This window comes from Xenia sp. Carnegie-2017, unplaced genomic scaffold (assembly GCF_021976095.1).
Source record: "Xenia sp. Carnegie-2017 unplaced genomic scaffold, XeniaSp_v1 HiC_scaffold_24, whole genome shotgun sequence".
NCBI lineage: Eukaryota > Metazoa > Cnidaria > Anthozoa > Malacalcyonacea > Xeniidae > Xenia > Xenia sp. Carnegie-2017.
The window spans coordinates 5897697-5921405 of NW_025813487.1; the positions used below are offsets into that span (position 1 = coordinate 5897697).

The 23709-nt window shown below is 37.6% G+C and overlaps 2 protein-coding genes and 1 long non-coding RNA gene across 4 annotated transcripts; 1 reads left to right on the plus strand and 2 right to left on the minus strand.

Annotated features, from left to right (window-relative positions):
• Nucleotides 1-1841: 1841 nt before the first annotated feature.
• On the minus strand, nucleotides 1842-2879 carry LOC124452012 (probable feruloyl esterase A). Its single transcript, XM_047002607.1, has one exon. It carries the CDS (start codon nucleotides 2877-2879, stop codon nucleotides 1842-1844), a length of 1038 nt encoding a protein of 345 aa, XP_046858563.1.
• An 8467-nt stretch (nucleotides 2880-11346) lies between these two features.
• On the minus strand, nucleotides 11347-12629 carry LOC124450806 (lipase-like). 2 transcript variants are annotated; one of them, XM_047001457.1, is made up of 2 exons: nucleotides 12251-12629; nucleotides 11347-12041 (listed from the first exon to the last, which is right to left on the minus strand). In XM_047001457.1, the coding sequence occupies exons 1-2, from the start codon at nucleotides 12302-12304 to the stop codon at nucleotides 11511-11513; spliced, it is 585 nt and encodes a 194-aa protein (XP_046857413.1). In that variant the 5' UTR covers nucleotides 12305-12629; the 3' UTR covers nucleotides 11347-11510. The 2 variants fall into 2 exon arrangements, with proteins under 2 accessions (XP_046857413.1, XP_046857412.1); XM_047001456.1 differs by having other exon boundaries at nucleotides 12177-12629.
• Nucleotides 12630-13829: 1200 nt separating this feature from the next.
• LOC124451083 lies at nucleotides 13830-15471 on the plus strand. Its single transcript, XR_006950335.1, has 2 exons — nucleotides 13830-13974; nucleotides 14043-15471. It is a non-coding gene; the product is annotated as an uncharacterized LOC124451083 (long non-coding RNA).
• The last annotated feature ends 8238 nt before the right edge of the window (nucleotides 15472-23709 follow it).

Here is a 23709-nt window from a genome sequence, read left to right on the forward strand (position 1 = left end):
AAGAAAAATAAATTTTAAGATCGAAATTTCGATAACCGACTTTAAAGGAAAAAAAATTGAAATATATTGATTCAAATACCGTTTCCTGATTTTTAACGAAAACGGTTGGCACTTGGATACACGCACTGGAAAACGTATTTTTAGCTACGAATTGTTTGCTCTTATGCCAATGTAAATTAAAGCAAATGTTTTCGCAATATTTAATGTTTTTCACAAATAAAAATTAAATTGATATAATCATATAATTGAAGTATCAAGAAAGGAATATTTTACAACGACTAACGTTTGTAGTGTACTAATTTTTGTAAAAGTAAACAAACCCTACAGATCATATGTGACGTACATGTTTTTTTAGTGTTGTGTTTGAACTTTAAATTTCTATCTAAAAATCCTAAATGCACTATTGGAGGTTTTCCCTTCCTGGTATCTCTAACGTTTTTAGTCTTTTTCTTGAATTAAAAAGTTTCAGCATTGTAAAAAGAAATATACTGATTTTTTCACAAGTGAAAACTTTACTATCCAATGAATTATGGATAACGCTATGCATGCTTTGTGCAAACAGCTCCCGGAGCAACGAGTTTCTCAGTAATTGTCCATTCATCAGTTATTCATGCCTGCAACCTTTTTGCAGTATGGCTTTATAACACCACTACAAGTTAAAAGATTCCAAAATGATGGTTCCATCTGCCATAATTCATGAATAAAATAGCAGTTATATATATATCTTGGCGGGTTGTTCTCTGTCCAAGTCAAAATATCTGTCGTCAAAACAAAGCAGAAATTATCTTAATCTTTACCATTGCTGTTACTTCTTCAAACTCTTCAGGTAGCTTGTGTATTAAAGTTCTTCGGCCGGGTATGTTTGGCTTGTATCTAATGTTTATTGCAAATGAAAACTTTTTTAAATCCCTTATTAGTCATGGTAGAGTTCGGTGTTATATCAGTTGCAATCATTTTCAGCGAGGTATTATCGAGACATTTTTGGGGCGGACTGTGTGCTTCGTACTTCGTAAGCATACTTCTGTTGCGAGTATTCATCGAAAAGTTGTTTGTGTTTTACCACTTCGACTGCTCTTTTTCGCTTTTTAATTTTCCTTCATTTGGTCTCAGTGATGCGTGCTCTCACGTATGATTTTGCTTCAGATGCAGAAATATGAAGTCATTAAAGTTGTCATAATATAAACGTTTTTGACTAGTTAGCTATAAAAACATGTTTGCAATTTTCATATTCCACTCCGAAATTCCAATTGCATTTTTACAGTTCTTGCCACTTTTTTAGCTATTTCAAAATTCACCCGATTAAGTTTTATAAGACAAAAAATTATACAGCGACATTTTGAGCATATTTTTGAGTGAATTCGATGAAAAGTTGCGAAATCATTCACTGATAGAAGTTTGTGTAAAATTATGCAGCATTTTAAAGCACACACATGCACATGCGCAGAAAGGCTGACACTTTCACGTAGCGAGTTATTTTGGACAATCTCTATGGGCAGCAATCATCTATCGAATTTGATTTGTTTTCAAATCAAGAAATACGGCTGTTTACATTCAGTAAAGTTCCATCAGTATTACTTTTCGTTTGATAACATTAACATATAGTAGCTGTCATAAAAACTCCGATATCTAGATAAGGACAAGAAAGTATTCTAGTCTACTACTACTATAGGATATCATGTGATACACAGTGCTCCACTTTTTGTAAAATATATTTTTGCATTTACTTCACATAATTGACATCATAATTTTGTCGCCCTTTCTAAACCATCATATGACAAAACATCAAATGAAGTCACGATTCTGTCATGTGATTCTTTCATCCTAATGCAGATTTCACGTTTTTATATTTTACAATACTCTGATGAAGAATGATCGGTAGCACTTATTCTAAAATGTGAAGCATCTTCATTAAGAGGGTATTCTTCGCATTTGCCTTTATCAGTGCAATGGACTTCTTGCCCAACATGTAGATATCCTATAAATCCTAGAGGTATGACTGTAACAAAGTCTCTTTTGTTCGTTACTCTGAGATTCAATCCGTTCAAAGCTCCGTTGACATGCTCTGAAAATTTGTTGTTACCAACCCGAGGTGAGCCAAAGGTTATTAAATCAACAGAATGTCCAGCATCGACCAAATCGACTGCGGCAAAAGTCGCCACTGCACCACCAAGTGAATGACCTGTGACTAAAACTCTAGCGTCAGAATGTTCGTCAGATAAAGCGCTTACTTTCTCAAGCATTTGGTCTTTCATTGCGTTATAAGTCTGAAAAAATCCAATGTGTACTTCACAATCTTCGCAGCCGGAATAATCCTCTTTGGCGAATTTGACATTTCTATACCAGTCATTAATGTCGTTAGAACCCTGAAAAGATACAACAATTTTATTGTCGTCGTACTTGACAAAGCCTTTTGTTCTATCGCCATCCTTCAATCTCGAATCAGCAGGATTTATTACTTCGTCGTAGGCTTGTTTTGCATAGGTCATGGCATTGCGTATTTTCTCAAGTCTGTCGGCTGCTAATGGGCTAGTGTCCTTTTTGTGTATTACAGGTCCAGTTGAAGAACAAAATTTGCTAATTGGGCAGGTTCGACAAAATTTTTTCCCTCTTTTGTCTTGATACGATCCTTTACGGCACTTTGCAGGTGATTTATTCTTATGAAGACAAGAATGACCAACAGGACAAACTTTGCATTTTGATTGACCAGTTTGAATATTATATTCACCATCCTTGCAAGATTTGCAAGATGTTTGACCTTTTTCGTCTTGATATCTTCCTTTGCCACATTTTACAATATATGTTTCATCACTTTTTGAAGAACAAAAATGACCAACGGGTGCTTCACAAGTTGAAGATTGATAAGTCTGCACGAAAAACATTGTGCTTAACAAAAGTAAGAGAAGCTTCATCTTTTTACTTCGGATTTAAGTAAGACGTTCCAAATGAATATGTTTTTGAATTTATATCCTCTTCATGAAGTAGCTAAAAACAATCGCTCTTATATAGACCTGAACGAAGCAAATGTGTGAAACAAACGGGTACCAGTTGGTTTCGGTTTTTGACTTCTTTATTAAAAATATTTTGGTCACACAACTGTGCTTGAGGGCCGGAGCTAATTTTTTTCTGGTACCTGTGACATTATGATTTTTTTTTTGCAACTTCGAATGGCATACTTACACATAAGTACCTTGATTAAAGCGATGTGAAAAGTTAAGTACAGGCTTTAATATCAAACATTATAACGTCTCTTAAAAGCCACCATAAATGCAAAAACGATTAACTTTATTGCACACGCAATGATAAAGTTCAACAACAATCTTTCCATGTAGCATCTTTGACTATGACATATTTCAATTTCATTTTCCATGCAAGATCAACAACGCTGTAATGTTGTGTTAATGTTAACTAATGGTTGGATAAATGTATTGTTATAGAAGTGCAACTGTAAACCTAGAATAAAAGTAGAAAATCGGACAATTTTACAAAGTATAAAAACTGGTAAAGTTTTCCCCCTCCTGCATAAAGTAACAGCAAATGCTCTATGGACTGGAATGATTTAAGTCTAACCGGTGTCACAGGAATATGCCCTGCCCCCCTCAAAAAATTGCCGCCCCGGGCCAAATTAGTCTGTTCGTGTATACTGAAGCCGTTATTTAAAGACGAGGGAACGCCGAGGGATCTTGTGTTTGTGAATCAACGTTTGAGTGAAATCTGTGCGTCATTTAATCCTTTGCGCTTTTGTGTTTGCGAATTGTTTGTCATGGTCATTTGTTTTATTACTTCCTGTTCTTTGTTTAGACGCGTGAAAAATACTAGTTACTTGTTACGCGTGATAAGGCATGATGTTATGATGATGTAATGCTTGGGTAATGCTTATTCTGACTTGTCTTATAAAATTCCACCTGATTTATAGATCTGAATAGATTGTACTATCTTAAGTCATTTGCGATCTTGTTTTAAAACTGAAAAGTTTCACCGTTTTTCAAAATGAAATTAAAAGTTTGTAAGGGAGACAAATCTCCGAAGAGGGGGACATTTTCCAATGAAGAATGGCCCGAGGAAGACAAATTTTTGGGGAGGGGGATTTCCTGCCACACCGGTACCAGTTCATTACGGTCATCGATTAATTTTATCATATAAGTTTATATTATCTTGTAAAGTCTTTCAAATATCAAAGAATTTTAGAAGAAATTATATCCTCCATACTTCCCTAATTTGATTTGTAATTAATCAGTTCTGAAAGGCTGTGTGTGGACAAAGCAGATTTCATGTTTTTCACATGGGTAGTGCTAAAAATTTTAGGGGGGTTGAGCTGGTAAGGAAGGTACTTCAAACAAAGTAAGGGTCTAGAATTTAGAGCAGTTGGGTGGTGTAACCACCGAAGGTAGTGTAGACAGTTGAAACATTGCCCAGAAACCGTACTAAGGTTTATTTCGCTGAAAATAAAGAAGTTTAAAATAGTTTCATGAAGGGGTGAGCAATTTATTTAAGGGAGGAGTGGGTAAAATCTGATGTTTGGGGTTTGGCACCATCCCATGAAAATCCGTCCATGGGAAAAAGTGCTGGACCCTGAAAAGAGTGCTATGTAGTCATTAGGGAAAAGATGAGACAGTGAAACAAATTCTTGTTGAACAAGTCTGCATGAGGTGACCTAGACTACAACTGCAGTGATCAGGGAGACAGGTAGAAAACTGGTAAGGGTCGCTGAAACAGCTTATACGAATGTTGAAACCTAATAAAATTACTGTATACAATGTTTTATGATTTCTAATCGTTATTAAGATTGCTGCTTGGATTGGGTGAAAATTAGCAACTAGATTACATTCAACCGTTGTCCGTTCAGTTATAGATACACTGGTATGGCCACAAGCAGACACTTATTGTTCTTATCACAAATGACATCATACCCTTATATCTACAACAGAGCAGACAACGTTAAATGCAATCTATTTGTTTTACGTAAAAAAAAAACAAAAAAAATCCCTTACTTAAATGGCAAAAAAGTTGCTTTTGTTTTCAACATCATTAAATTATGTAAATTTCTGTGTATAATTATTCCCAGTAGTTTAATATTAGTGTAGCTGTCCTGTATTCGTTGGTATATCTGACCTATTTTCTAACATTGGCGTAACTTCCCTGTATTTATGGTTAATGTAACTTCCCTGTATTTACGGTTAATATAACTGCATTGTGTTTGGTGTGCCCACACTTACCAATATTTGATCCAAGAAATTGGTCTAATAGATGCAGAGTAATGTATTTCCTGAACAGACTGAACAGAGTTATGGAATAAAACAGTCCAATATAACGCATTGATTAAGTTCTATTTCTGCTTGTTTAGGTTGATCTGCATTCTTCTGTCTCGAAAAAAACTACATTCTTCTGTCTCAAAAAGCAAAGCTTTCTCGAACTTAGCATTGTGGTGTGAATAATTCAAACAACCTTAACATCTTTAACATGTCTCTTATCTAACATATGTCCAAGATAATACAAAAATCCCAATTTTGTTTGTGTGCAGCTGCACAAATGAGCAGTGTGTCATGATGAATATTCAATTTTATTAAAAATATTTTATGAATTTGCTCTTTGTGAAATAATGAAATTAATAATTTATGATTGTGCAATAATATTTTTGTGTGGAGTAGACAAAAAATAGATTGTTAGCAAGAACTCATTGCTTAGTTATTTAAGTCTCATTGGTATACTATCAACTCGTTGAGATATTGGTAACTCATTTGTATGTTCCAGAAAACTAGCCATAAAGTAATGAAGAATTAATAGTTACAGATTTTTCAATGTCATATACTCTGTATACATGTCTATATCGGTAACAGTAACCAATGTTTAGCACAGGGCCTCTTGGACATCCCTTTATTTCTCCAAATCCCATTTTGCCCGTTTTAAGCAATACATTACTTCAGATAAGTTTGACGATGGAAAAGATCAGGGGATAAATAAAAATGGCGGTGATTATGGAGATGAGTATCCTGATTTGATGCCTATTCCTTTCAGCTACGCTGTGGTAAATTCAAGAGTTCAGAATGAATTTGACGTTTTTCAGATGCATGGAATAAAAAGAGGGTTTGCTTCAGTTGTCAAGGTAACTTTTCATTACATACATCGTTTAAATAGACGGAAATTTGGTCATGTGAAGGAAATTTTGTACCTTAATTGGAAATGAGTTTTCCATCATCAATATAAAAGCGGCACAAGGATGGAATGATTGTAGCTCCTTATTTCTACTGTTATTGGTATGTGAATTATAAAATAATGGTAAAAATGTTGAAAAACTCCAAAAATAAAATAAATAAAATTATACAAAATGAAAAATTAAAACAGCCTCTATTAGTAGCAGCTGCAGATCGTGACTAAAAAACCACGCGATTACATACGAGTACATACGAGTGACATACGAGTACATACAAGTACATACGAGTGACATACGAGTACATACGACTGACATACGAGTACATACGAGTACATCGAGTGACATACGACTATATACTGGTCACAAATGAGAAATAGCACAATTTCTTCAATAATACATTGATAATTGCATTCACTTTTGCTTGTAGTTGTCTGGACTCAGAGGCAACCATTTGATAAATTTAATTGCTGAAAAGGTATTTTATTTGCACATTCATTTGTATGTTTCAGTTAAATTAGGTGTCTGTTGTGCGCTACGTTTTAATCTATTAAACGGTTTAAATGTGTCAACGGTAGTCTTGCGCTGTAGTTGCCATAAAGTAAACTCCCGTACAAAAAATATTGAGCAGTTATTCTGAGAACTGTTAGGCATGGTACACACTTTGTAATCTTTTATTAATATATCAATAAGTTAAAAATCTTGGACAAAAATAGCAATTAGATGTACCTGTAATATAGTTAATTGTTGTGGATTTACTCCTCAAATGTTGCATTTATTTTATTTATTCTACCAAAGAAATATGAGGTAGTATAGTAAGGAATGAATCAGATTGCACATCAGCTCACATCCAGCCTCTTTTTAGAGTGTTTAAGATACTGATTTTGCTGTTAAAAGACTGAATTACATCAGCTAGAACTTTAAAAACATTAAAAGTAGGCTGAAATTGTACACATAATATGACACATATACGTATTACAGTGCAACTCTCATTTAATTCAAATATATATAATGTACATTTATTTCATATAGCACGTTTTCAAAGCATTATTTATACCTTGTATATTTAATCGCTTTCATAAATATGTATTTCCTAGGTGAAAGTGTGTCAAAAAGCGCTCAAATACTGGCAAGTCGCATCGACAAAATACGTATAACAAATTCAACTGAAACATACAAATGAATGTAGTATGAAAGTAAAATACCTTTTCAGCATTTAAATCCATTAAATGGTCGCCCCAGAGTCCAGACAAATACAAGGAAAAGTGAACGCAAATATCAATGTATTATTGAAGAAATTGTGTTATTTCTCATTTATGACCAGTATAGAGTCGTAAGTCATTCGTATGTACTCATATGTCAGTCGTATGTACTTGTATGTATTCGTATGTACTCGTGTGGTGTTTTAGTCACAATCACAGCTGCAATGTTGCGTTGAAATTTTGTGAAAACCTGAAAAACTGTTAAAGACTCAAATTTTTAAATTTGAATAATTCTCAAATTTATTTAAGTTCCAATCCTTTCAAAAAATAACTAAAACTACATTCATTTCCTGTGAAATTGAAAATAGAAACGGAAGTAGAGCATTGAATTCTGTTCTTGTGATTGATCGCATCGACAAAAACAAAAATTTAAACTGACTTCAAAAGCAGTTTTAATTCTTCTTTTTGAAAAAAAAACAAGGATAAGATGGTCAGAATTTCGATAACCGACTTTAAAGAAGCAAAAATTGAAATATGCTGATTCAATATCCTTTGTCCAATTTTTGCCGAAAACGGTTTGCAGTTACACGCATTGGAAAATAACTTTAGATACACGCATTGGAAAATAACTTTTTTCGTAGTGCAAAGTATATTAAAGCAAATTGTGTAGCAAACAATCGGAGTCAAGGAAAAGAATGTCTTACACAGACAAACGTTTGTAATTTATGAATTTTTGTAGAAGAAAACAAACCCTTTGTAAATTACATTTTCCCCCCGCCATGTTTCTCACTCGAGTATTTCTCAAAGATCACACGTGACGTACATGTTATTTTTAGTAATGTGTTAACTTCAATTCTAAATGTGCATTGGGAGGTTTTTTCCTTACTGGTACCACTATCTTTTTAATTTTTTGGGTGGGACTTGACTGTATATTCTGCTCAGCTTTAACTACTGCAATTTGAATACATATGAAGTTCGAGAAGCGTGATTTATCGAGCAGAGAAGCGACAACACATTGCAATGGCAGCAATAGAGTGATTTAGCCAACACGACGTTTCGTCTAAGGGCCTGTTTATATGGAGCCGAGTTACCCGGCTGAGTGAGTTACTCGCCAAGCCAGGTAACTCCGCCCTTATATAAAATGAATGCATTTCTTGGTGAATCGTTTATATGACACATCTGAGTAACTGTGCAAGCGAGTTACCCGGCTAGGCGGGATGAATTTTTCCATATAAACGCATTTGCCGGGTAACTCGGCGAGGCGAGAAAATTGGCTCTGTTGGTACGCATGCGTACTAAGCCTTGTTGTTGTTGTCCGTCCATCGCAAGCGATGATGACCTTGACAAGTTAACTCAAGTACTAGAAGACTGGGTACGATGAGTTCTAAGGTGGCTAATGAGCCCAATCTTGGCACGGAATATTCTCGAACACGAAGGGCAAACCAGAGATGCATCTGATGTTGAAGCACTGGCTGCTCTTGATTTCCGCAGCTCACGTTTCTGTTTGGCTTCCACAGTCCGCCTTTCTTCTGATGCTTGACAGCCCTTGTACTTGCATTATTATAATACAAAAACATACACATGTCATAATTTTCAATTTTGTATTCACCCATTCCATTTTTGCTGCGAAACTGTGAGGCTTTTTAAAATCTCGCGTCTTTACTCGAAGTTAGCATAGCCAAACTTCAAGACAAATGAACGGAATACTAGCCGAGTTATCCGGTGCCATATAAACAGATCACTTTATCTAACCCGGTTGAGCGAGTAACTCGCTTAGCCGGGTAACTCGGCTCCATATAAACAGGCGCTAAGACGTCACCAAATTTTTGTTAGGAATCTGGGTCTAGGACGCCACCACGTCTTAACGTATTTATGATTTAGCAAACCTTTTGTGTAGGACTTCGTCAAACGATAGTATGAAACAAGTTTCATTCATTTCGGCATTTTTCCTGCTGGATCGCGTCTTCCGATCATTTTAAACTAGTTTTTTGGTATCAAAAATATACTGCAGTATAGTCATTTCAATAAAATTATAATTAAAAACAAAATCATCGAAATACGGTTTGTAACTAAAATTGCTTTGACTCCGAGGAAACCCCCGAATTTAGAGCAGACCTCGCGTGGTTTATTTGTTTGTTTGTTTTTTCGATTTTGGAAAAAAAATATCTGCAATTTTTTCTCAAATGAATATATGTAGGCCTATATAATCTTTTAACATGCAAATATCAAGGATATTTCCTTATTTTTGACTAAAAATTATGTTTGTTTCAGCCGTCGTCGTTACGATGTCAAATTGTATGTTTCACGTTGTCGTCGAGATAGATTGAAGCGGAAGTAAAAGGCGCATGTCACGCCACTTTCACGGCGTCTTATACGAAACGTTGTGTTTGTTAAATCACTCTAATATTTACAGAATGTCGTGTGAAAAATATCTCTGATAAAAGACACTGCACTGCATCAAAATATGACGAAACTTGGTCAAAATGCTATAGTGTTATCAATAATCATAAAAATCTACAAGAATCGACGAATGTTTGTGAGACTCGACAGACAAAAAGCATAGAAGACAGCAAAATATTGCTGAAATCATGTTTTGGTTGGAGGACTGGGGTAGATAAAATATAGTCCATCGTATGTCAGCAAAACTAGCTATGTGCAAAAACTGTGTCAGCATAAACTATCGTATGTTTACATAAACTGGCTTTCAAATAATGCATGATTAGAGTGAGTTTTAGGTAGTATTTTTCATCTTATTTGATTTTTTTTTTGAAAATATGAAAACTCAATCTATGCCAAGAATATTTGTTGATTTATGCAAAATTGACATTTAACCGGATATAGTGCATGGTAAGTTTCTCAGTAATTGACACTACCATTTCAGGGGAGAGATCTCAATTTCAGAACTTTTGTTCAGATTGAGGAAATGGCATGTACGTCATTCTCATTATGGTTATTTTAGGCAAAAACAGTTGAGATTTATGAACGCTTCAAAAACTTCTTAATCTTTGCGATTGCTCTTACTTCTTCAAAGTTTTTTGGTAGTTTCTTCACTTTTGTGTGAAGGTTCTTGGGCTAGTTAGCTACAGCAAAACAACAAATTTGTTGAATCTCTAATCAGTCGCGAATGATTTTAGTTGCATATCATATATGCAATCATTTCAGTAAGGAAGATATTATCGAGACTTTTCTGGTGTGGACTGTTTGCTTCGTACTTCTATTGTCAATATTCCTCAAAAAGTCGTTTGTGTTTCACCTCCACGATTCTTCTTGTTTGCACTTTCATCTTCCTTCGTTTCGTCTCAGTGATGCGTTCTCTGATAGATGATTATGCTTCAGGTGCAGAAATATGAAGTCATAAAGTGGTCATTATATAATTTTCTGACTAGTTATAAAAAACATGTTTGCAGTTTTAATATTCCATCCGAATTTCCAATTGAATTTTTCACAGTTCTTGCCATAGTATTGTTTCAAGATCCATCAGATCAAGTATATTATAAGAGAAAGAATGAAAGAGCGACAATTTTGAGCACATTTTCGAGAGAATTTGATGAAAGGTCGCAAAATTAGTAGCTATTCACCGATAGAAGTTTGTGTGAAATGGTCACTTGCATCAATGGTAAAGACCAGAGGCTGGTTGCACGAACTTGGATAGCGTCATGCATTGAATAGTAAAATTTTCAAACTTGTAAAAAATTGTTTATATTTTCGTTGCGACAAAGAAATTTTTCTCATCTTAGATGCTTATTTGCTATCCAGTACATAGCGCTATCGAGCCAGCGCCCCCAGCGTTTTATTGCACACACGTACTCGTAGAAATACGGACGCTTTCGTTCTTTTGTGGAAACAAGCTGCCGATAAAACTGTTTATCTATGTCGGTAAGTGTGCAATTTTTGTCAAATGTTTTTTTTTTGTCAGGCTTTGTGCAGAAATTCGTAGCTATATATAGATGATTGTTAATAATCAACAGCAGTATAGTTGTTGGAAGCAATAAAGCATCGTTTGAACTGTGTCAGAGAGTTATATATTTTGGTATAGGCAATGATCAATCATTCAAGCATTTTAATATTACCGTAAATAACAAACTATAATCAAACTCAACTTTTACTCAAGGTTCTGACGTATAATTCTTTCATCTTAATCCATTTAAGATGACTTCATTTTTTTATATTGTAAAATAATTATTCATAGAATGATCCTTAAAAGATTTCAGTTTTCTATCATTATGACTGGGATCTTGATTTGGAAGAAATTCCTCGCATTGGCCATGACCAAAGCAATGAATTTCTTGCCCCACATGCCTATATCCAATAATTTTTGGAGGAAGGTCCGTTACAGGGTCTCCCTTGTATGTCACTCTAAGATCCAATCCTTTTACAGTAGTATCGATATATTGTGCAAATTCTTTGTTACCAACTCTAGGTGAGCCAAAGGTTATTAAATCAACAGTATGTTTAGCATTGACCAAATCAACTGCTGCTAAAGTCGCAATTGCTCCTCCAAGTGAATGACCGGTGACAATGATTTTAGAGCCGGGATGCTTGTCAGATAAAGCTTTAACTTTTTCAAACATTTGTGTTTCCAGGAGGTTATAATACTGAAAGAATCCAGAGTGTACTTTGCAATTCGGGCAGCCCAGATATGTCTTTTTTAGGATCTTCAAATCCCTCCACCAGTCAATCTTGTATTTAGAACCCTGAAAAGATACAACAATTTCATTTCCTTTGTACTTTACAAAGCCTTTTATCCTAGTCTTATCCATCAATTTTGATTCATCAGGATTTAACTCTTTGTAGGCCTCGCGTGAATACTTCGCAGCTCTGCGAATTACCGGCAGTTTGTCGGGTATTATTCCCCGGGTGTCCTTTTTAAGAGTTACAATTCCGGTTGTAGAACAAACTTTACCAATTGGGCAGGCTTCACAAAATGTTTTTCCTTTTTGATCTTGATACTGTCCATCACGACAGTTTACTGGTGATTTGTCGTTCCAAAGACAAGAATGACCAATTGGACAAATGTTGCATTTTGACTGACCAATTTGAATATTGTACTCTCCAACCTTACACGATTTACAAAATGTTTGACCTGTTTCGTCTTGATATTTTCCTTTGCCACACTTTAAGAAATATGTCGAATTATCTATGGAAGGACAATATTGACCAACGGGCGCATAGCAAGCTGGAGACTGATAAGACTGCTTGAAAAATATCATGATAAACAGCAGTATGAAAAACTTCATCTTTTTTCTTGGGAATCAAGAAAAGACTTGAGAAATGTATATTTCTTGAAATTTATATCATCTGCATAAAGTTGCAACAAGATTGCTCTTATATAGAGTGGAACGAGATCAAACTGGTACCAGTTCGTTTCGGTGTTTGATTTTCTAGTGGAAATATTTTGTTCACACTATTGTGTTTGAGAGTCGTAGCTAATTTTTTTGGTACCCATGACGTCATGATTAGATCGGAATCGCTACTTAGACACGAGTACTTCAAAGTAATGCAAAATATTAAATGTAAAAAGTTAATATCAAGCATTTATATCATTTTAAATTTGAAAGTACATGCGAAAATTAATGAATAATTTTATTGTACACTCAATGATAAACTTCACTAATAATTTTTCAATATACTACGTACTTCATTCATTTTCATGGTCAATGTCTGTTGCTCATTTTCAATGCTAGATAATAATAATAATAATAGTAACATCTTTTTATACAGGTTTGTTTGGTCTGAAAAAGAAATATTTTGCTATCAATCAAGGACCTGTGTTAACTAAAAATAAAAATAAATATAATATGAAATATTTACAGAAAAAAAAAACAGAGAGAAAACGCGATCGGATGTAAAGCAAAAATAAAAGCGCAAATATATATATGTTTTCAAACATAACAAATGTCTTCTTTCGCTGCCATTTTCCTAGAACTATTACAAAAAGGACGAAAAATGTGAAATATTTTCACCCTCTGCATAAACCGGTACCAGTTCGTTTCGGTCTTTGACTTGGTAAAAATATTTTGTTCTTTTCATACGATTGTGTTTTAGAGCCGGAGCTAATTTTTATCTAGGACCTTTGCGTACGTCATGATTTCAAAAATACAACTGCAAGTTATACATAGACATAAGAACAAACGCTATCAATGCATCTCTCTGAAAGCCAACATAAAAATGATTAACTGGAGTCTATATGCAATGATTAAGTTCACCTACAATAAATTCCAAGTTATTTTTAATGTTTTGACTGCCCCATGATTGTATTTCATTCAAGTTTATCACGACAATAGTAATGCATCACAACCGGAAGTCTATAAACATTGCGCTTAACTAAAGTATGAAAACTGCCATCTTAACTTCGGAATCGAGTAAGAAACCCCATGTATATTTTTTTGAATTTACATTATATGACTAAAGAAACATCAATCGCTCTACAGACTTGAATAAAGTTAAACCGGTACCAGTAATGAACCACAATTCGTTTCGGTCATGGAATAATTTTATCATTATCTTTCATCTTACACAAATCTTTCAAATATGAAACAATTTTTAAAGAAAATATTTTTTCCAAGCCTCGAGAATCGTTTTGTATCATTGCGTATGCAAAGTGTTGCGTCAAAATAGAGCAATCAGGTAAAAACACTTAACAGGTAGTTATGTGAATAATTTCTGTAATTTCTATAATTGCTTTTACCCTGCAGCTGGAAATTATTACTGTTGGTCAAATAACAAATTGATAAAATATCGGCACGAGGAAGAGAAGAGAAAAAGCAAAAGTTGAGCTGTAAGAGTTAACACTTGGATCACGGAACTACGAAAAAAGCTAGAGTGTTGGTAGACATTGTGCGAACGGAAAAATACAGAGATCTTGCGGGTTCAGGCGAGAAAGAGAGGAGATGAAGAACTTATCTTGGATGAAGAGCAACTCAAAAATTTTCAAGAGGTGGAGAAGTTAAAGATCAAAGGAATCTTTTTACACGAAAGATTAAAGATCAAAGGAACCTTTTTTCATGAGAGATTAAAGATCAAAGGAACTTTTTACATGAGAGATTAAAGATCAAAGGAACAGAAGTGATGGAGAACTTAACTTGAATGAAGAGTTATTTCAGAAATTGAAGAGGTCGTTTTAAATGTAGTATATAAGTGCTTATGCCATACAAGTAAGATGTGCAATTGAAAAGCAAAATTTGTGGTGAGCTAAATATAGGATTACAGAGTATCCTTAGAACAAAGAGGGCAGTGATTTGTGCTGACTTCAACATAATGCTAACTGTGACCTCATAGTGCTGATGGTTACATTAGACTGGCAGTGACCGCAGTTATAGATAATGCATTACCCATGACGTTCATTGTCTTATGACTTTTGATAAACACAATTAACATAAAGTAACAAGCTCATCGGTCTTAATACAAACACTACCCGTGATAGACGGATAGTTCGTGAAACCTTTGGCAAAAAGAATGGAAATGGTTACAGTGAATACCTTTATTGGAGAAGCAGGAACATAAAGTGAGCAAAAAGAAGAGTGGAATAAACACACATGCAGGTAGATAACATTTTATTTAAATGATGTAATCTAAAAGATCGGCTGTGACAATTAAGAGATTGCAAAGTGATGGCAAACGAGAGTGTAATTGAACTGTCCTAAATCGTGATGTAAGGAGAAAGTGATGGAAACTGAAAAAAAGAATGCTATGTAGTCATGAAAAAAAACTTGACGCAAGATATGTATGTTTAACAAGATGTGCTCGAGATAACCATTGCGTTCTTTACAGTGAATGTGATCAGAGAGACAGGAAGAAAACTTCTAAGAATCGCTAAAACAGTTTATCTTATTTTTTTAACCCAATGAAGTTATTGTGTATAATGCTTGATGATTTCCATTAGTTATTAAAATTTTCGCTCAACATTGGGATCACAGAGATAACACCACCATCGTACATGAGATGACTGTGCAGGAAAATCTTTGATAAAATTTAAAACAATCAATTGCAGGATATTGTAATGTTACTTGTGCATAGACAATTTAATGAATCACCTTAATGCTTACGTACAGCTATTTAAACAGTACTCTATAAATCTTGTTTTTTCGTACTCGCCCATTTTATGATAAACAAAACCAAGATTAATGTATGTTGTCGCAATATTAACATGTTCAGGTCTAAATCTTTTTTTTTTTGAATTTCTATCGCTCCTTCATACAAATCATTTGCTTTTTTGTTTTCTCCCATTTCACTAAACTAAACCCAAATTGTTGTACGACTCAGCAATATTGGATTTCTATTTCTTGTTCATAAAAAATTAGCTTTTTCATAGTTTCCCATTTTTCTGTAAACTGAACCTTGATTATTATATTGCCTCAGTATTAACATGTTCATGTACTAATGCTTTCGTTTTAATATTCACACTCCAGTCATAGAAATCTTTTGCTTTTTCATACTCTCCCATATCTCTGTAAACTAAACCTGGTTGTTTTACGTTGCTGCAATATTAACATGGTCAGTCCAAATGCTTTTTTTAAATGTCTATCACTCACTCATGCGAATATTGCTTTTTTCTGCACTCTCATTTTACTGCAAACTAAACCCAGACTTTTGTACGTTGTCGCAATTTCAACATGGTCCTGTCCAAATGCTTTTAATTCAATTTCTATATCTCGTTCATTAAAATCTTTTGCTTTTTCGTACTCTCCTATATTTATGTAAACTAAACCCAGATTTTTGTACGTTGTTGCAATATTAACATGATCAGCTCGAAATGCTTTTGTTTGAACTTTCATTGCTCGTTCACAAAAGTCTTTTGCTTTTTCGTCCTATCCTATATCGCTGTATACCAAACCTAGATTTTTGTACGTTATCGTAATGTTAACATGGTCTGGTCCAAATAATTTTGTTTGAATTTCCATCGCTCGTTCATACAAACCGTTTTCTGTTTCGTACTCACCCATATCACTGTAAACCACACCCAGATTGCTGTACGTGAACTCAATATTGACATAGTCAGGTCCAGCATGTTTTGTTTGATTTTATCGCTCGTTTATACAAATCTTTTGCTTTTTCATACTCTATCATTTTCGTGTAAACAACACCCAAATTGTCGTAAATTGCTGCAATATTGACATGGTCAGGCCCAATTTCAATGGCTTCTTCACACAAATTTTTTGCTTCTTCGTATTCTCCATTCTTCGAAAGCAATACAGCTAGCTTGTTGTACGCTTTTGAAACATTACTATATAAGATTAACACCTAACTCTTTACTCTGAATTTCTGTCATGTCTTTAAAAACTTTAATTGCAAGTTTATAGTTGCAAAATCTTTCTAATACAGCTGCAAAATAATTGGCAATTTTCAAATTTTTTCAACAAGTTTTTGTTCTGATGATTTGACATCAATCAACTTTTTTAGAAAATGTTGAAATGACGAATTTGTTATGAATTTAGTTAGATGGGGAATTATTTCGATCTGATCATCAATTACAGTCTCCATCTACATGTCAAAAAGGGATTTAGATGAACATCTATTGTTTTGTTAATTAGAATTTATAGACGGCTACTACTAGAACATTTATAACGTAAAGTTTCAGTTGTAAATGTATATGTAAGATGTTAACGAGGGTAGCGCGCAGCTGAAAACAACACAATGGACACTTTAGGTGTTCTGCGTTTAGGCATTTGTGTGGCTGTTAGAAAAATTGTTAAACACCCTCTTTATTGATATACCGTAGTACTTCATTGCTATTCCAACATGCACCCAAGAATTTGTGCAGTCTATTTACAATTGAACACAATGACTACTTAGCTCGCTGTACAGCAGAAATATTTATGAAGCAGAGTTTTTTTGTAATTTAGCCTTTAAAATTCTCAAAATCTTCTTTTGAGCATTTTTATGCACTAAAAACGACTTGGTCGCCCTCTACAATTGATTACAAAATAACCAAGAGACATTTTGCAAGTAATCACTTCCAGTAAAAGCGACCAGATCAAGTCACAAATGCTGATTTAACGTGGAGGCTATCCTTGGGCGCTGGAAGGGTTGAGCCTGCTCCCCATGCTGATGGGAAAGGGGGCGGGAGACCGGATAGCCAACCAAATGAAAACGCCCCCACCTGAACGGCATACTGCAATCATGATCTGCTGGGGATTGGCTTTCCCCTCAAGGCTATTGGGAGCCGTCACCAGGATGGCCCCTTACGCGAAGAATGCCGCTATCCCCTTCGCCATCGGTGCGCTTGGCTCGCTGGGGGACAACGTCGTTAATAGTATCGTCGGCGCGGGTATTCTTAACGGCAACATGTCTCACCCCTCCGACGACTACCACGTGGAATATGTGCCATCCCGCGAGCAGACGACGGGCGGTGCTGAAAAAAGATTGAGGGCTGGAAAGACTCGCAAGACGACGGGAACGGTTCGAAGAGCACGCGCAGCGCCAAGGACGACAACAAGACGGAAGACGGGGGCGTCGAAGCGCGCAACGCCTAGAAGAACTGCAGGGACACGACGGAAGGCCACGGGGTGAGCGAAGAGTAGCAGTTTGGATGAAGTCAAGAGCATGCTCCTGGATGCTTCAAAGACCACGGGCAAGAGAGCAGCGAATCGTGCAAAATCGAGAGCCATTTCTAGGTTGAAATCGTCAGCCACAAGTTTGGCACCCAATGTCCTTGCTTCGGCGCCCGAGGCGGCTTCACGTTTCCATCAGCCCATCAGCAACAGCGTCTCTCACGCCTTACGGGCCGTGTCCTCGACCCCGACGAGCGCCCACATCGGCCAGTCGTTCAACATTTAGAGCGGTGCATATCTTTCCGAAATGGATTTTCGGCTGTTGTTCCCCGGGTCACTCGTCCCGACGCCATCATAGGCGCCCGCGCCTCCTGCTCTTCCAAGTGTTATCGCACGCGATACTAGCACTGGTGGGGGAAAATACCCCGTTATCCCAGTGCTTGAATTTCACAAAAAAGAATGGTTTGACAATCTTCTGCCTTCACTCAGAATGTTTTGCTCTTGGGTCAGAGCAATATGGGCAAGAGTTTCTTCATGAAACGGCTCCTTGTTCACGTTCGTCCGAAAAGGCTGTACGTCATTTCGAACACCTCCGCTGATCAATATACCCAACCTAACACGGTCTTGAAGCATTATTCCGGCATGCCTGAATCGATCGAGGATACGAGTATAGAACCGGAGTCCTACGTCATCATCGACGACATCCACGTCATGAATCTCAAATGCGGAACGCAGAGGGGGATGCCTCTATAAGTTCTTTACAATATATAGCCATCATCTGAAATTGAACGTCTTCTTCCTCTCCCAGAGCTTCGACAACATAAAGGACATGAAGGGTAACACAAACTTTGTCTATCTCTTCCGATTCACGGATAAGTCGAACGTGAAGCGGCTTCTTAATTCGCTCTTCGGCGGCACGAGCAATAAACCGACTATCATCTTCAAACTGTAGGAGAAACTCTTGACCCGCTGCGAGCGCCCGATCCTCGCTATGGACTGCACCAATCAGCGATTTGTCTATTATTGCGACGAAAAATCTATTGCGGTTGACTTTTAGTGAAAGCTTTGCTTTCTCCGTCATTACCAGAAAAAATCTGAGCAAGAATTAGAGAAAGAAGTTCAGGAGGGATATCACCAGATTTTTTCGCCTATGTTTGAAGAAAATGGAATATATTCGCGTGCGCAGCTGGTACAATTGTTTACGGAAAACCCTCAAGGATTTGAAGCAGATCTCAGGGAGCCTCAGGCGGATCAGGATGATGCGTCTTGCTATCGTGGCTGACTATCGCGTGCTTGTGAACATCGTAAACCAATATTTCTTCAGCAGGTATCCCTTTGAGGTGGTCGCTAACGCCGTAGTCGACTTCGGTCATCCCCAGTTTCGCCTTGCGAGGCAGAAGTTGCAGGAGATCAAACAGCATGCTCTTGCGGTCCCGGAGTCAGGGCAGAAGTTCGGTGATTTGACGGCCTTGCTTGAGAACTACTCCAAAACACCCGAGAGCAAAATTAAAAATTATGATCGTCATTTTATGCCTGGAGGCGTCAGAGGTAAGATGACTTGCGACGCCGCCTTTATTAATGCGCTCCTCATTAACAGGAGCCGTATCACTAGCAAGTGTATTGATATATTGAACGCTCGAGGCCTTGTTTGTATGTTTTATGGACATGGCATTTTGGACGACCACTTGGGATAAGACGGCGTCTGCTTCGGTGATCAGTGATTGGAGGAGCAGGTTGCTCGTTTGCAGGATGATGTGGTGCAAAACAAAACAAAAATTGGGAATGAGGATACTAAGGGCACTCTCTCTCATACTGTCGCGCAGCTGAAGGTAAACAAGCTCGACCTCCATGGCCTGGATGACCGTTTGGGTGGTTTACCGAAAATTTGCTACTGCTACGCTGCCTGATCTCCTACGACGGGACATTGTGGTGGCGCGGTTTTGGGAGGGTGCAAATCTGAAGAATGGCAACATACAGATTCAAAATCTATGGATTGAGCGGGCTGAAAACGAGTGGTATCATGAGCGAGAGGCTTGGTGTTGGAACTTCCATTTCTTCTGGCGGGGTGAAGGCACCTCTCTTCTCACTCGCTATACCACGGTCCCGCGGGAAGTCTCGTACAACCGGGGAACGTACGGATACAATTGGAGACGTACCTATAGGATGTATTGTCTTGAGTTCCCCTGATACATATCATCAGCATGGCGTTAGATATGTGTATGACCCAAGCAGTCGAGATTTGGCTCCAAGCAAGGAAACCTCCTGTGACGAATTTCAAGCGCTTCCGCTGCCAATACGATGCCGAGCGAGATCCACCTAGCTCGATCTCTGTATGGGAATACGCTTTTGACCGCCCCACCCGTACGCAGCTGGAGACCGTTCTCACCCAAGCTCAGGCCGCCAAGCGAATTGAGTATCGTCGTTCCGATTGCGCTGTGAGGAGAGTAGGACATCCTCCTACGCGTATTTCTCTGCAGGCGGAGAGGGGGGCTGACAGATGGTCTCCGCTTGGCCCGGTTCTCAGCTCGAGTCGAGTGCTTCGCATGGGGATCGCGGCTGCTGTATACGATGTTGCGACAGTGCGGCTGAACGTGAACGATGTCGAGAAGACAACTTTCGAAGTGCACAAGCCACGTGGGCAGGTTTTAGCCTTCACAGGTTTCGACTTTGCATTTGAGGTTGACGCGGGTGCTGTTATTGGCTTTTCTTCAACAGACGCTACCGTTGGTTTTATAGTGACATTGCTATTGGAACAGTATGACCTCGTGTTAGCCCTCCGCGCCCCCTTCTTCACCTCCGGTGTCGACGGCGCCTCTCTATCATACGCTGCCTACTGCGAGCGATGCCAGAAATACGTACCGATTACAGAAGATTTCAGAGGTTGAAGCTCGCTTGCACGCGGAAATGGAAGCCCACCAAACGCTCTACAAAAAGTACAAAAGAGCAGTGAACGGGTTAGACGGCGCGGGCAATGCCCTGTCTGCTATCACTGTGGGTAGTGCTGTTAGCGGCGTGACCGTACTCAGTACCGTCGTCTTAATTCTTGTCGGGATCGCGCTCGAAGGCCTAGCAGCTGTTTGCGGCACGGCCACTTTCACTGGTCGGGTTGTGAGACGCAGATTGGAGAAGAAAGCTGAAAAACACGATCGCATTCGGACGTCCGTTGAGACCGTGCTCCGAACAATCTCGCTGATCACGAGCCGAGCGCTTCGAGATGGGAACTGCAGCGAAAGTGAGTACCAGCTCGTTTTGGACGAAGCAGAGTGCTTCGCTTCGTTGAAAGACTAAATTAGAAGCCAGACAAAGAGAGCTCTCCGCGAACAGACGCGAGAGATAGAAGCACAGCTGGGCGCTGCACGTGCGAGCAGGCGTGAGGAGGGTATTCAGCTCGAGCGGATGGACGCTCTGAAAAAAATCCAGCGTCAAGTGGCGGATGGCGATTCACGCTAGACATAAACTTTTTGTGCCATTGACAGTGTTGCATCATCTTGGTGTGACAGTTTTCATCACCCGACCCACGCCGGGGGCTACAGATCGAAGCTGTGATCATAACAAATCACAGCGGTGAACATCTCTTTTATTTGCTAGGGAAAACCAGTAGTTGAATAACACTGTGTGTATGAAATAGTGTCAGTGGTATGGAGTGTTTGGCATGTCAAACTGGCTCTATGAGCGTCACGAATCTAGCCGAGCATTTCAATGGTCGGCGGCATAATCGTTCGTTGTTGGCTGCCAAAGCTATGAAATTCGTGCCGCCTGTGTGACAAGAGCGGCGGAGATGTGGAATGGCTATGTAAGCATCTTGAGTCGCCTGGGCACCGAGAAAAGCTAGTTGAGGAGGTGATGAGATCTAGGGGTGGCCTCACCGCTCCTTCCGGCTGCTCCCAAGGAACTGCAACGGCAAGTTATCTTGCGAGGAAGCGAGTAGATGCCCACCTCTGCATTTTGGACTGGGTTCTCGAGGGGAACTCTCTCGACGAGTACTAACTATCACATCAGAACTAATAGACCCCCGACGGCCGGCCACGCGGGCGCGGGGGGTGGGCCGGCCGTCTTTGGCTCTTGCCGTTGTCCTGGGTTTGGCCTTCGCTGACTTGTGATTTTTGTGCCGATATGTGCTTACTATGTGCTTAGACTTGTGTATACTGGGTCTCAAGGTGTGAGTTGCACCAGAACCGGTGCGATTTTTTGTAGGGACCTATGTATAAACAGTTTTTCGTACTGTTTAAACGAACTAGGTCTTGGGCGCTCAGATTTATGTTTGCAGCCTCCCAGACTGGGGTTGCGCAAGAACCGGCAGTCTCTATACTACTTATGGTGAGCAGATTGATGCTTCTAAAATTGTTGTTGCCGAAGGACTTTTAGCGATGATTTCTTTAGTGCTTGGGGAATCTTCGCCGTTATATGGCAGCGAAATCCTACATTCCTTCAAATGTATTTCAATGGACAAAAAATCTGTAGCCATAAGGTGCCATACTATTATTTACTTTATCATAAACAAATGTTTGGGGCTTTTCAGTTTATGATCATTGATCATTCAATCATTGGACAGTTTTACTACACATTGTTTAAGATTCGAGAAAACCAATTTTGATTACATGAGAAATAATTACTATATCTGTGATTATGAGACTTTTTATCCATGAAGCTTTTTATTTTGACAATTTGACTGGAATGGTTTTAAACCAGAGTATTTCACATAAATGAGATGTTGTCCCATGTCACATATTGTCTCCTTTTCTAACTGAACACCTCATGTAGAGATGTCAATGTGTGTTGATCTACGGCTCATACCAGATTGTTTGCCATAAATTCTAAAGGGCTATTGATGTATGAAAAGCATTTTCTATAAAATTAAAATGTGTTCCTAGGTATGCAGATAAACCTTGAAATTTGGCAAAACAGTGAAGTATTTTTCATGATCACTAGGTAATTTTTCTAATGATCATTTATTATAATTTCTAAACAAAGTTATTTCAGATTTACATTTAAACTAGTTTTGATTTTACGAAAGATATTTAGCTTGACCAGTAAGCATGACACATGAAACAATTTTAACATTCATGTAATTGTATGATTAAAGGCATGTTGGTTACATTCTGTTTATATAGGCAAATACAATGCTACTGGTAATTGCTAGTAGTCTAACTGATAATAGTCTAGTGAAACGCCTAATAAAAATCAATAACATCAAGCTGTCTTTAATTGCAAGTTTCAACCTTTGGCAGAAAAATATTTTGAGTTTTTTCTCCATAGGTAAATTTCCTAGCACTGATGTGGAGATGGGTAAAGGGCTACAATAAACTTGCATGGTTTGAAGACTGAGGTTTTCTACATCTGTGAACTGTCCCTTGTAGTACCTCATTTCTTGTTAAGATATGCTCTCATATTCTTCCTGTAATTGTAAATAATTAAGTCAAGTGTAACTAACTAAATGATTATTTTATGAGATACTTATGTGCAATAATCACAATTTTTTTTATAGTTTCTAATAGCTTTCCGTTGATTGTAAATTAACCATATTTAGTAAAGAAACAAATACATCCATACGTAATATCTTGTATAAATAGAAGTAGTTTAACCATTGTACGATAGATCGTAGACAACAGACATTGACGTTGAACATTAAATGTGATCATAACAGTTATCTGTAATATCTCTTTTTGTTATTGTAAGTCAATATATACTAAAGAAGGGAGATGGCTACATCACAAAACCTAACATTTCTAAATTAATTCCTTATATAGAGGTGTGAATATGGGTCTCTAGGGTGGTCTATGCCTAACAACTTGGTAGAAATTTTTAAAGACTATATCTTTTTTAGAATAGCATTATTGTTAAGGAAATTTTACTTTTCTAGACATGCTAATGA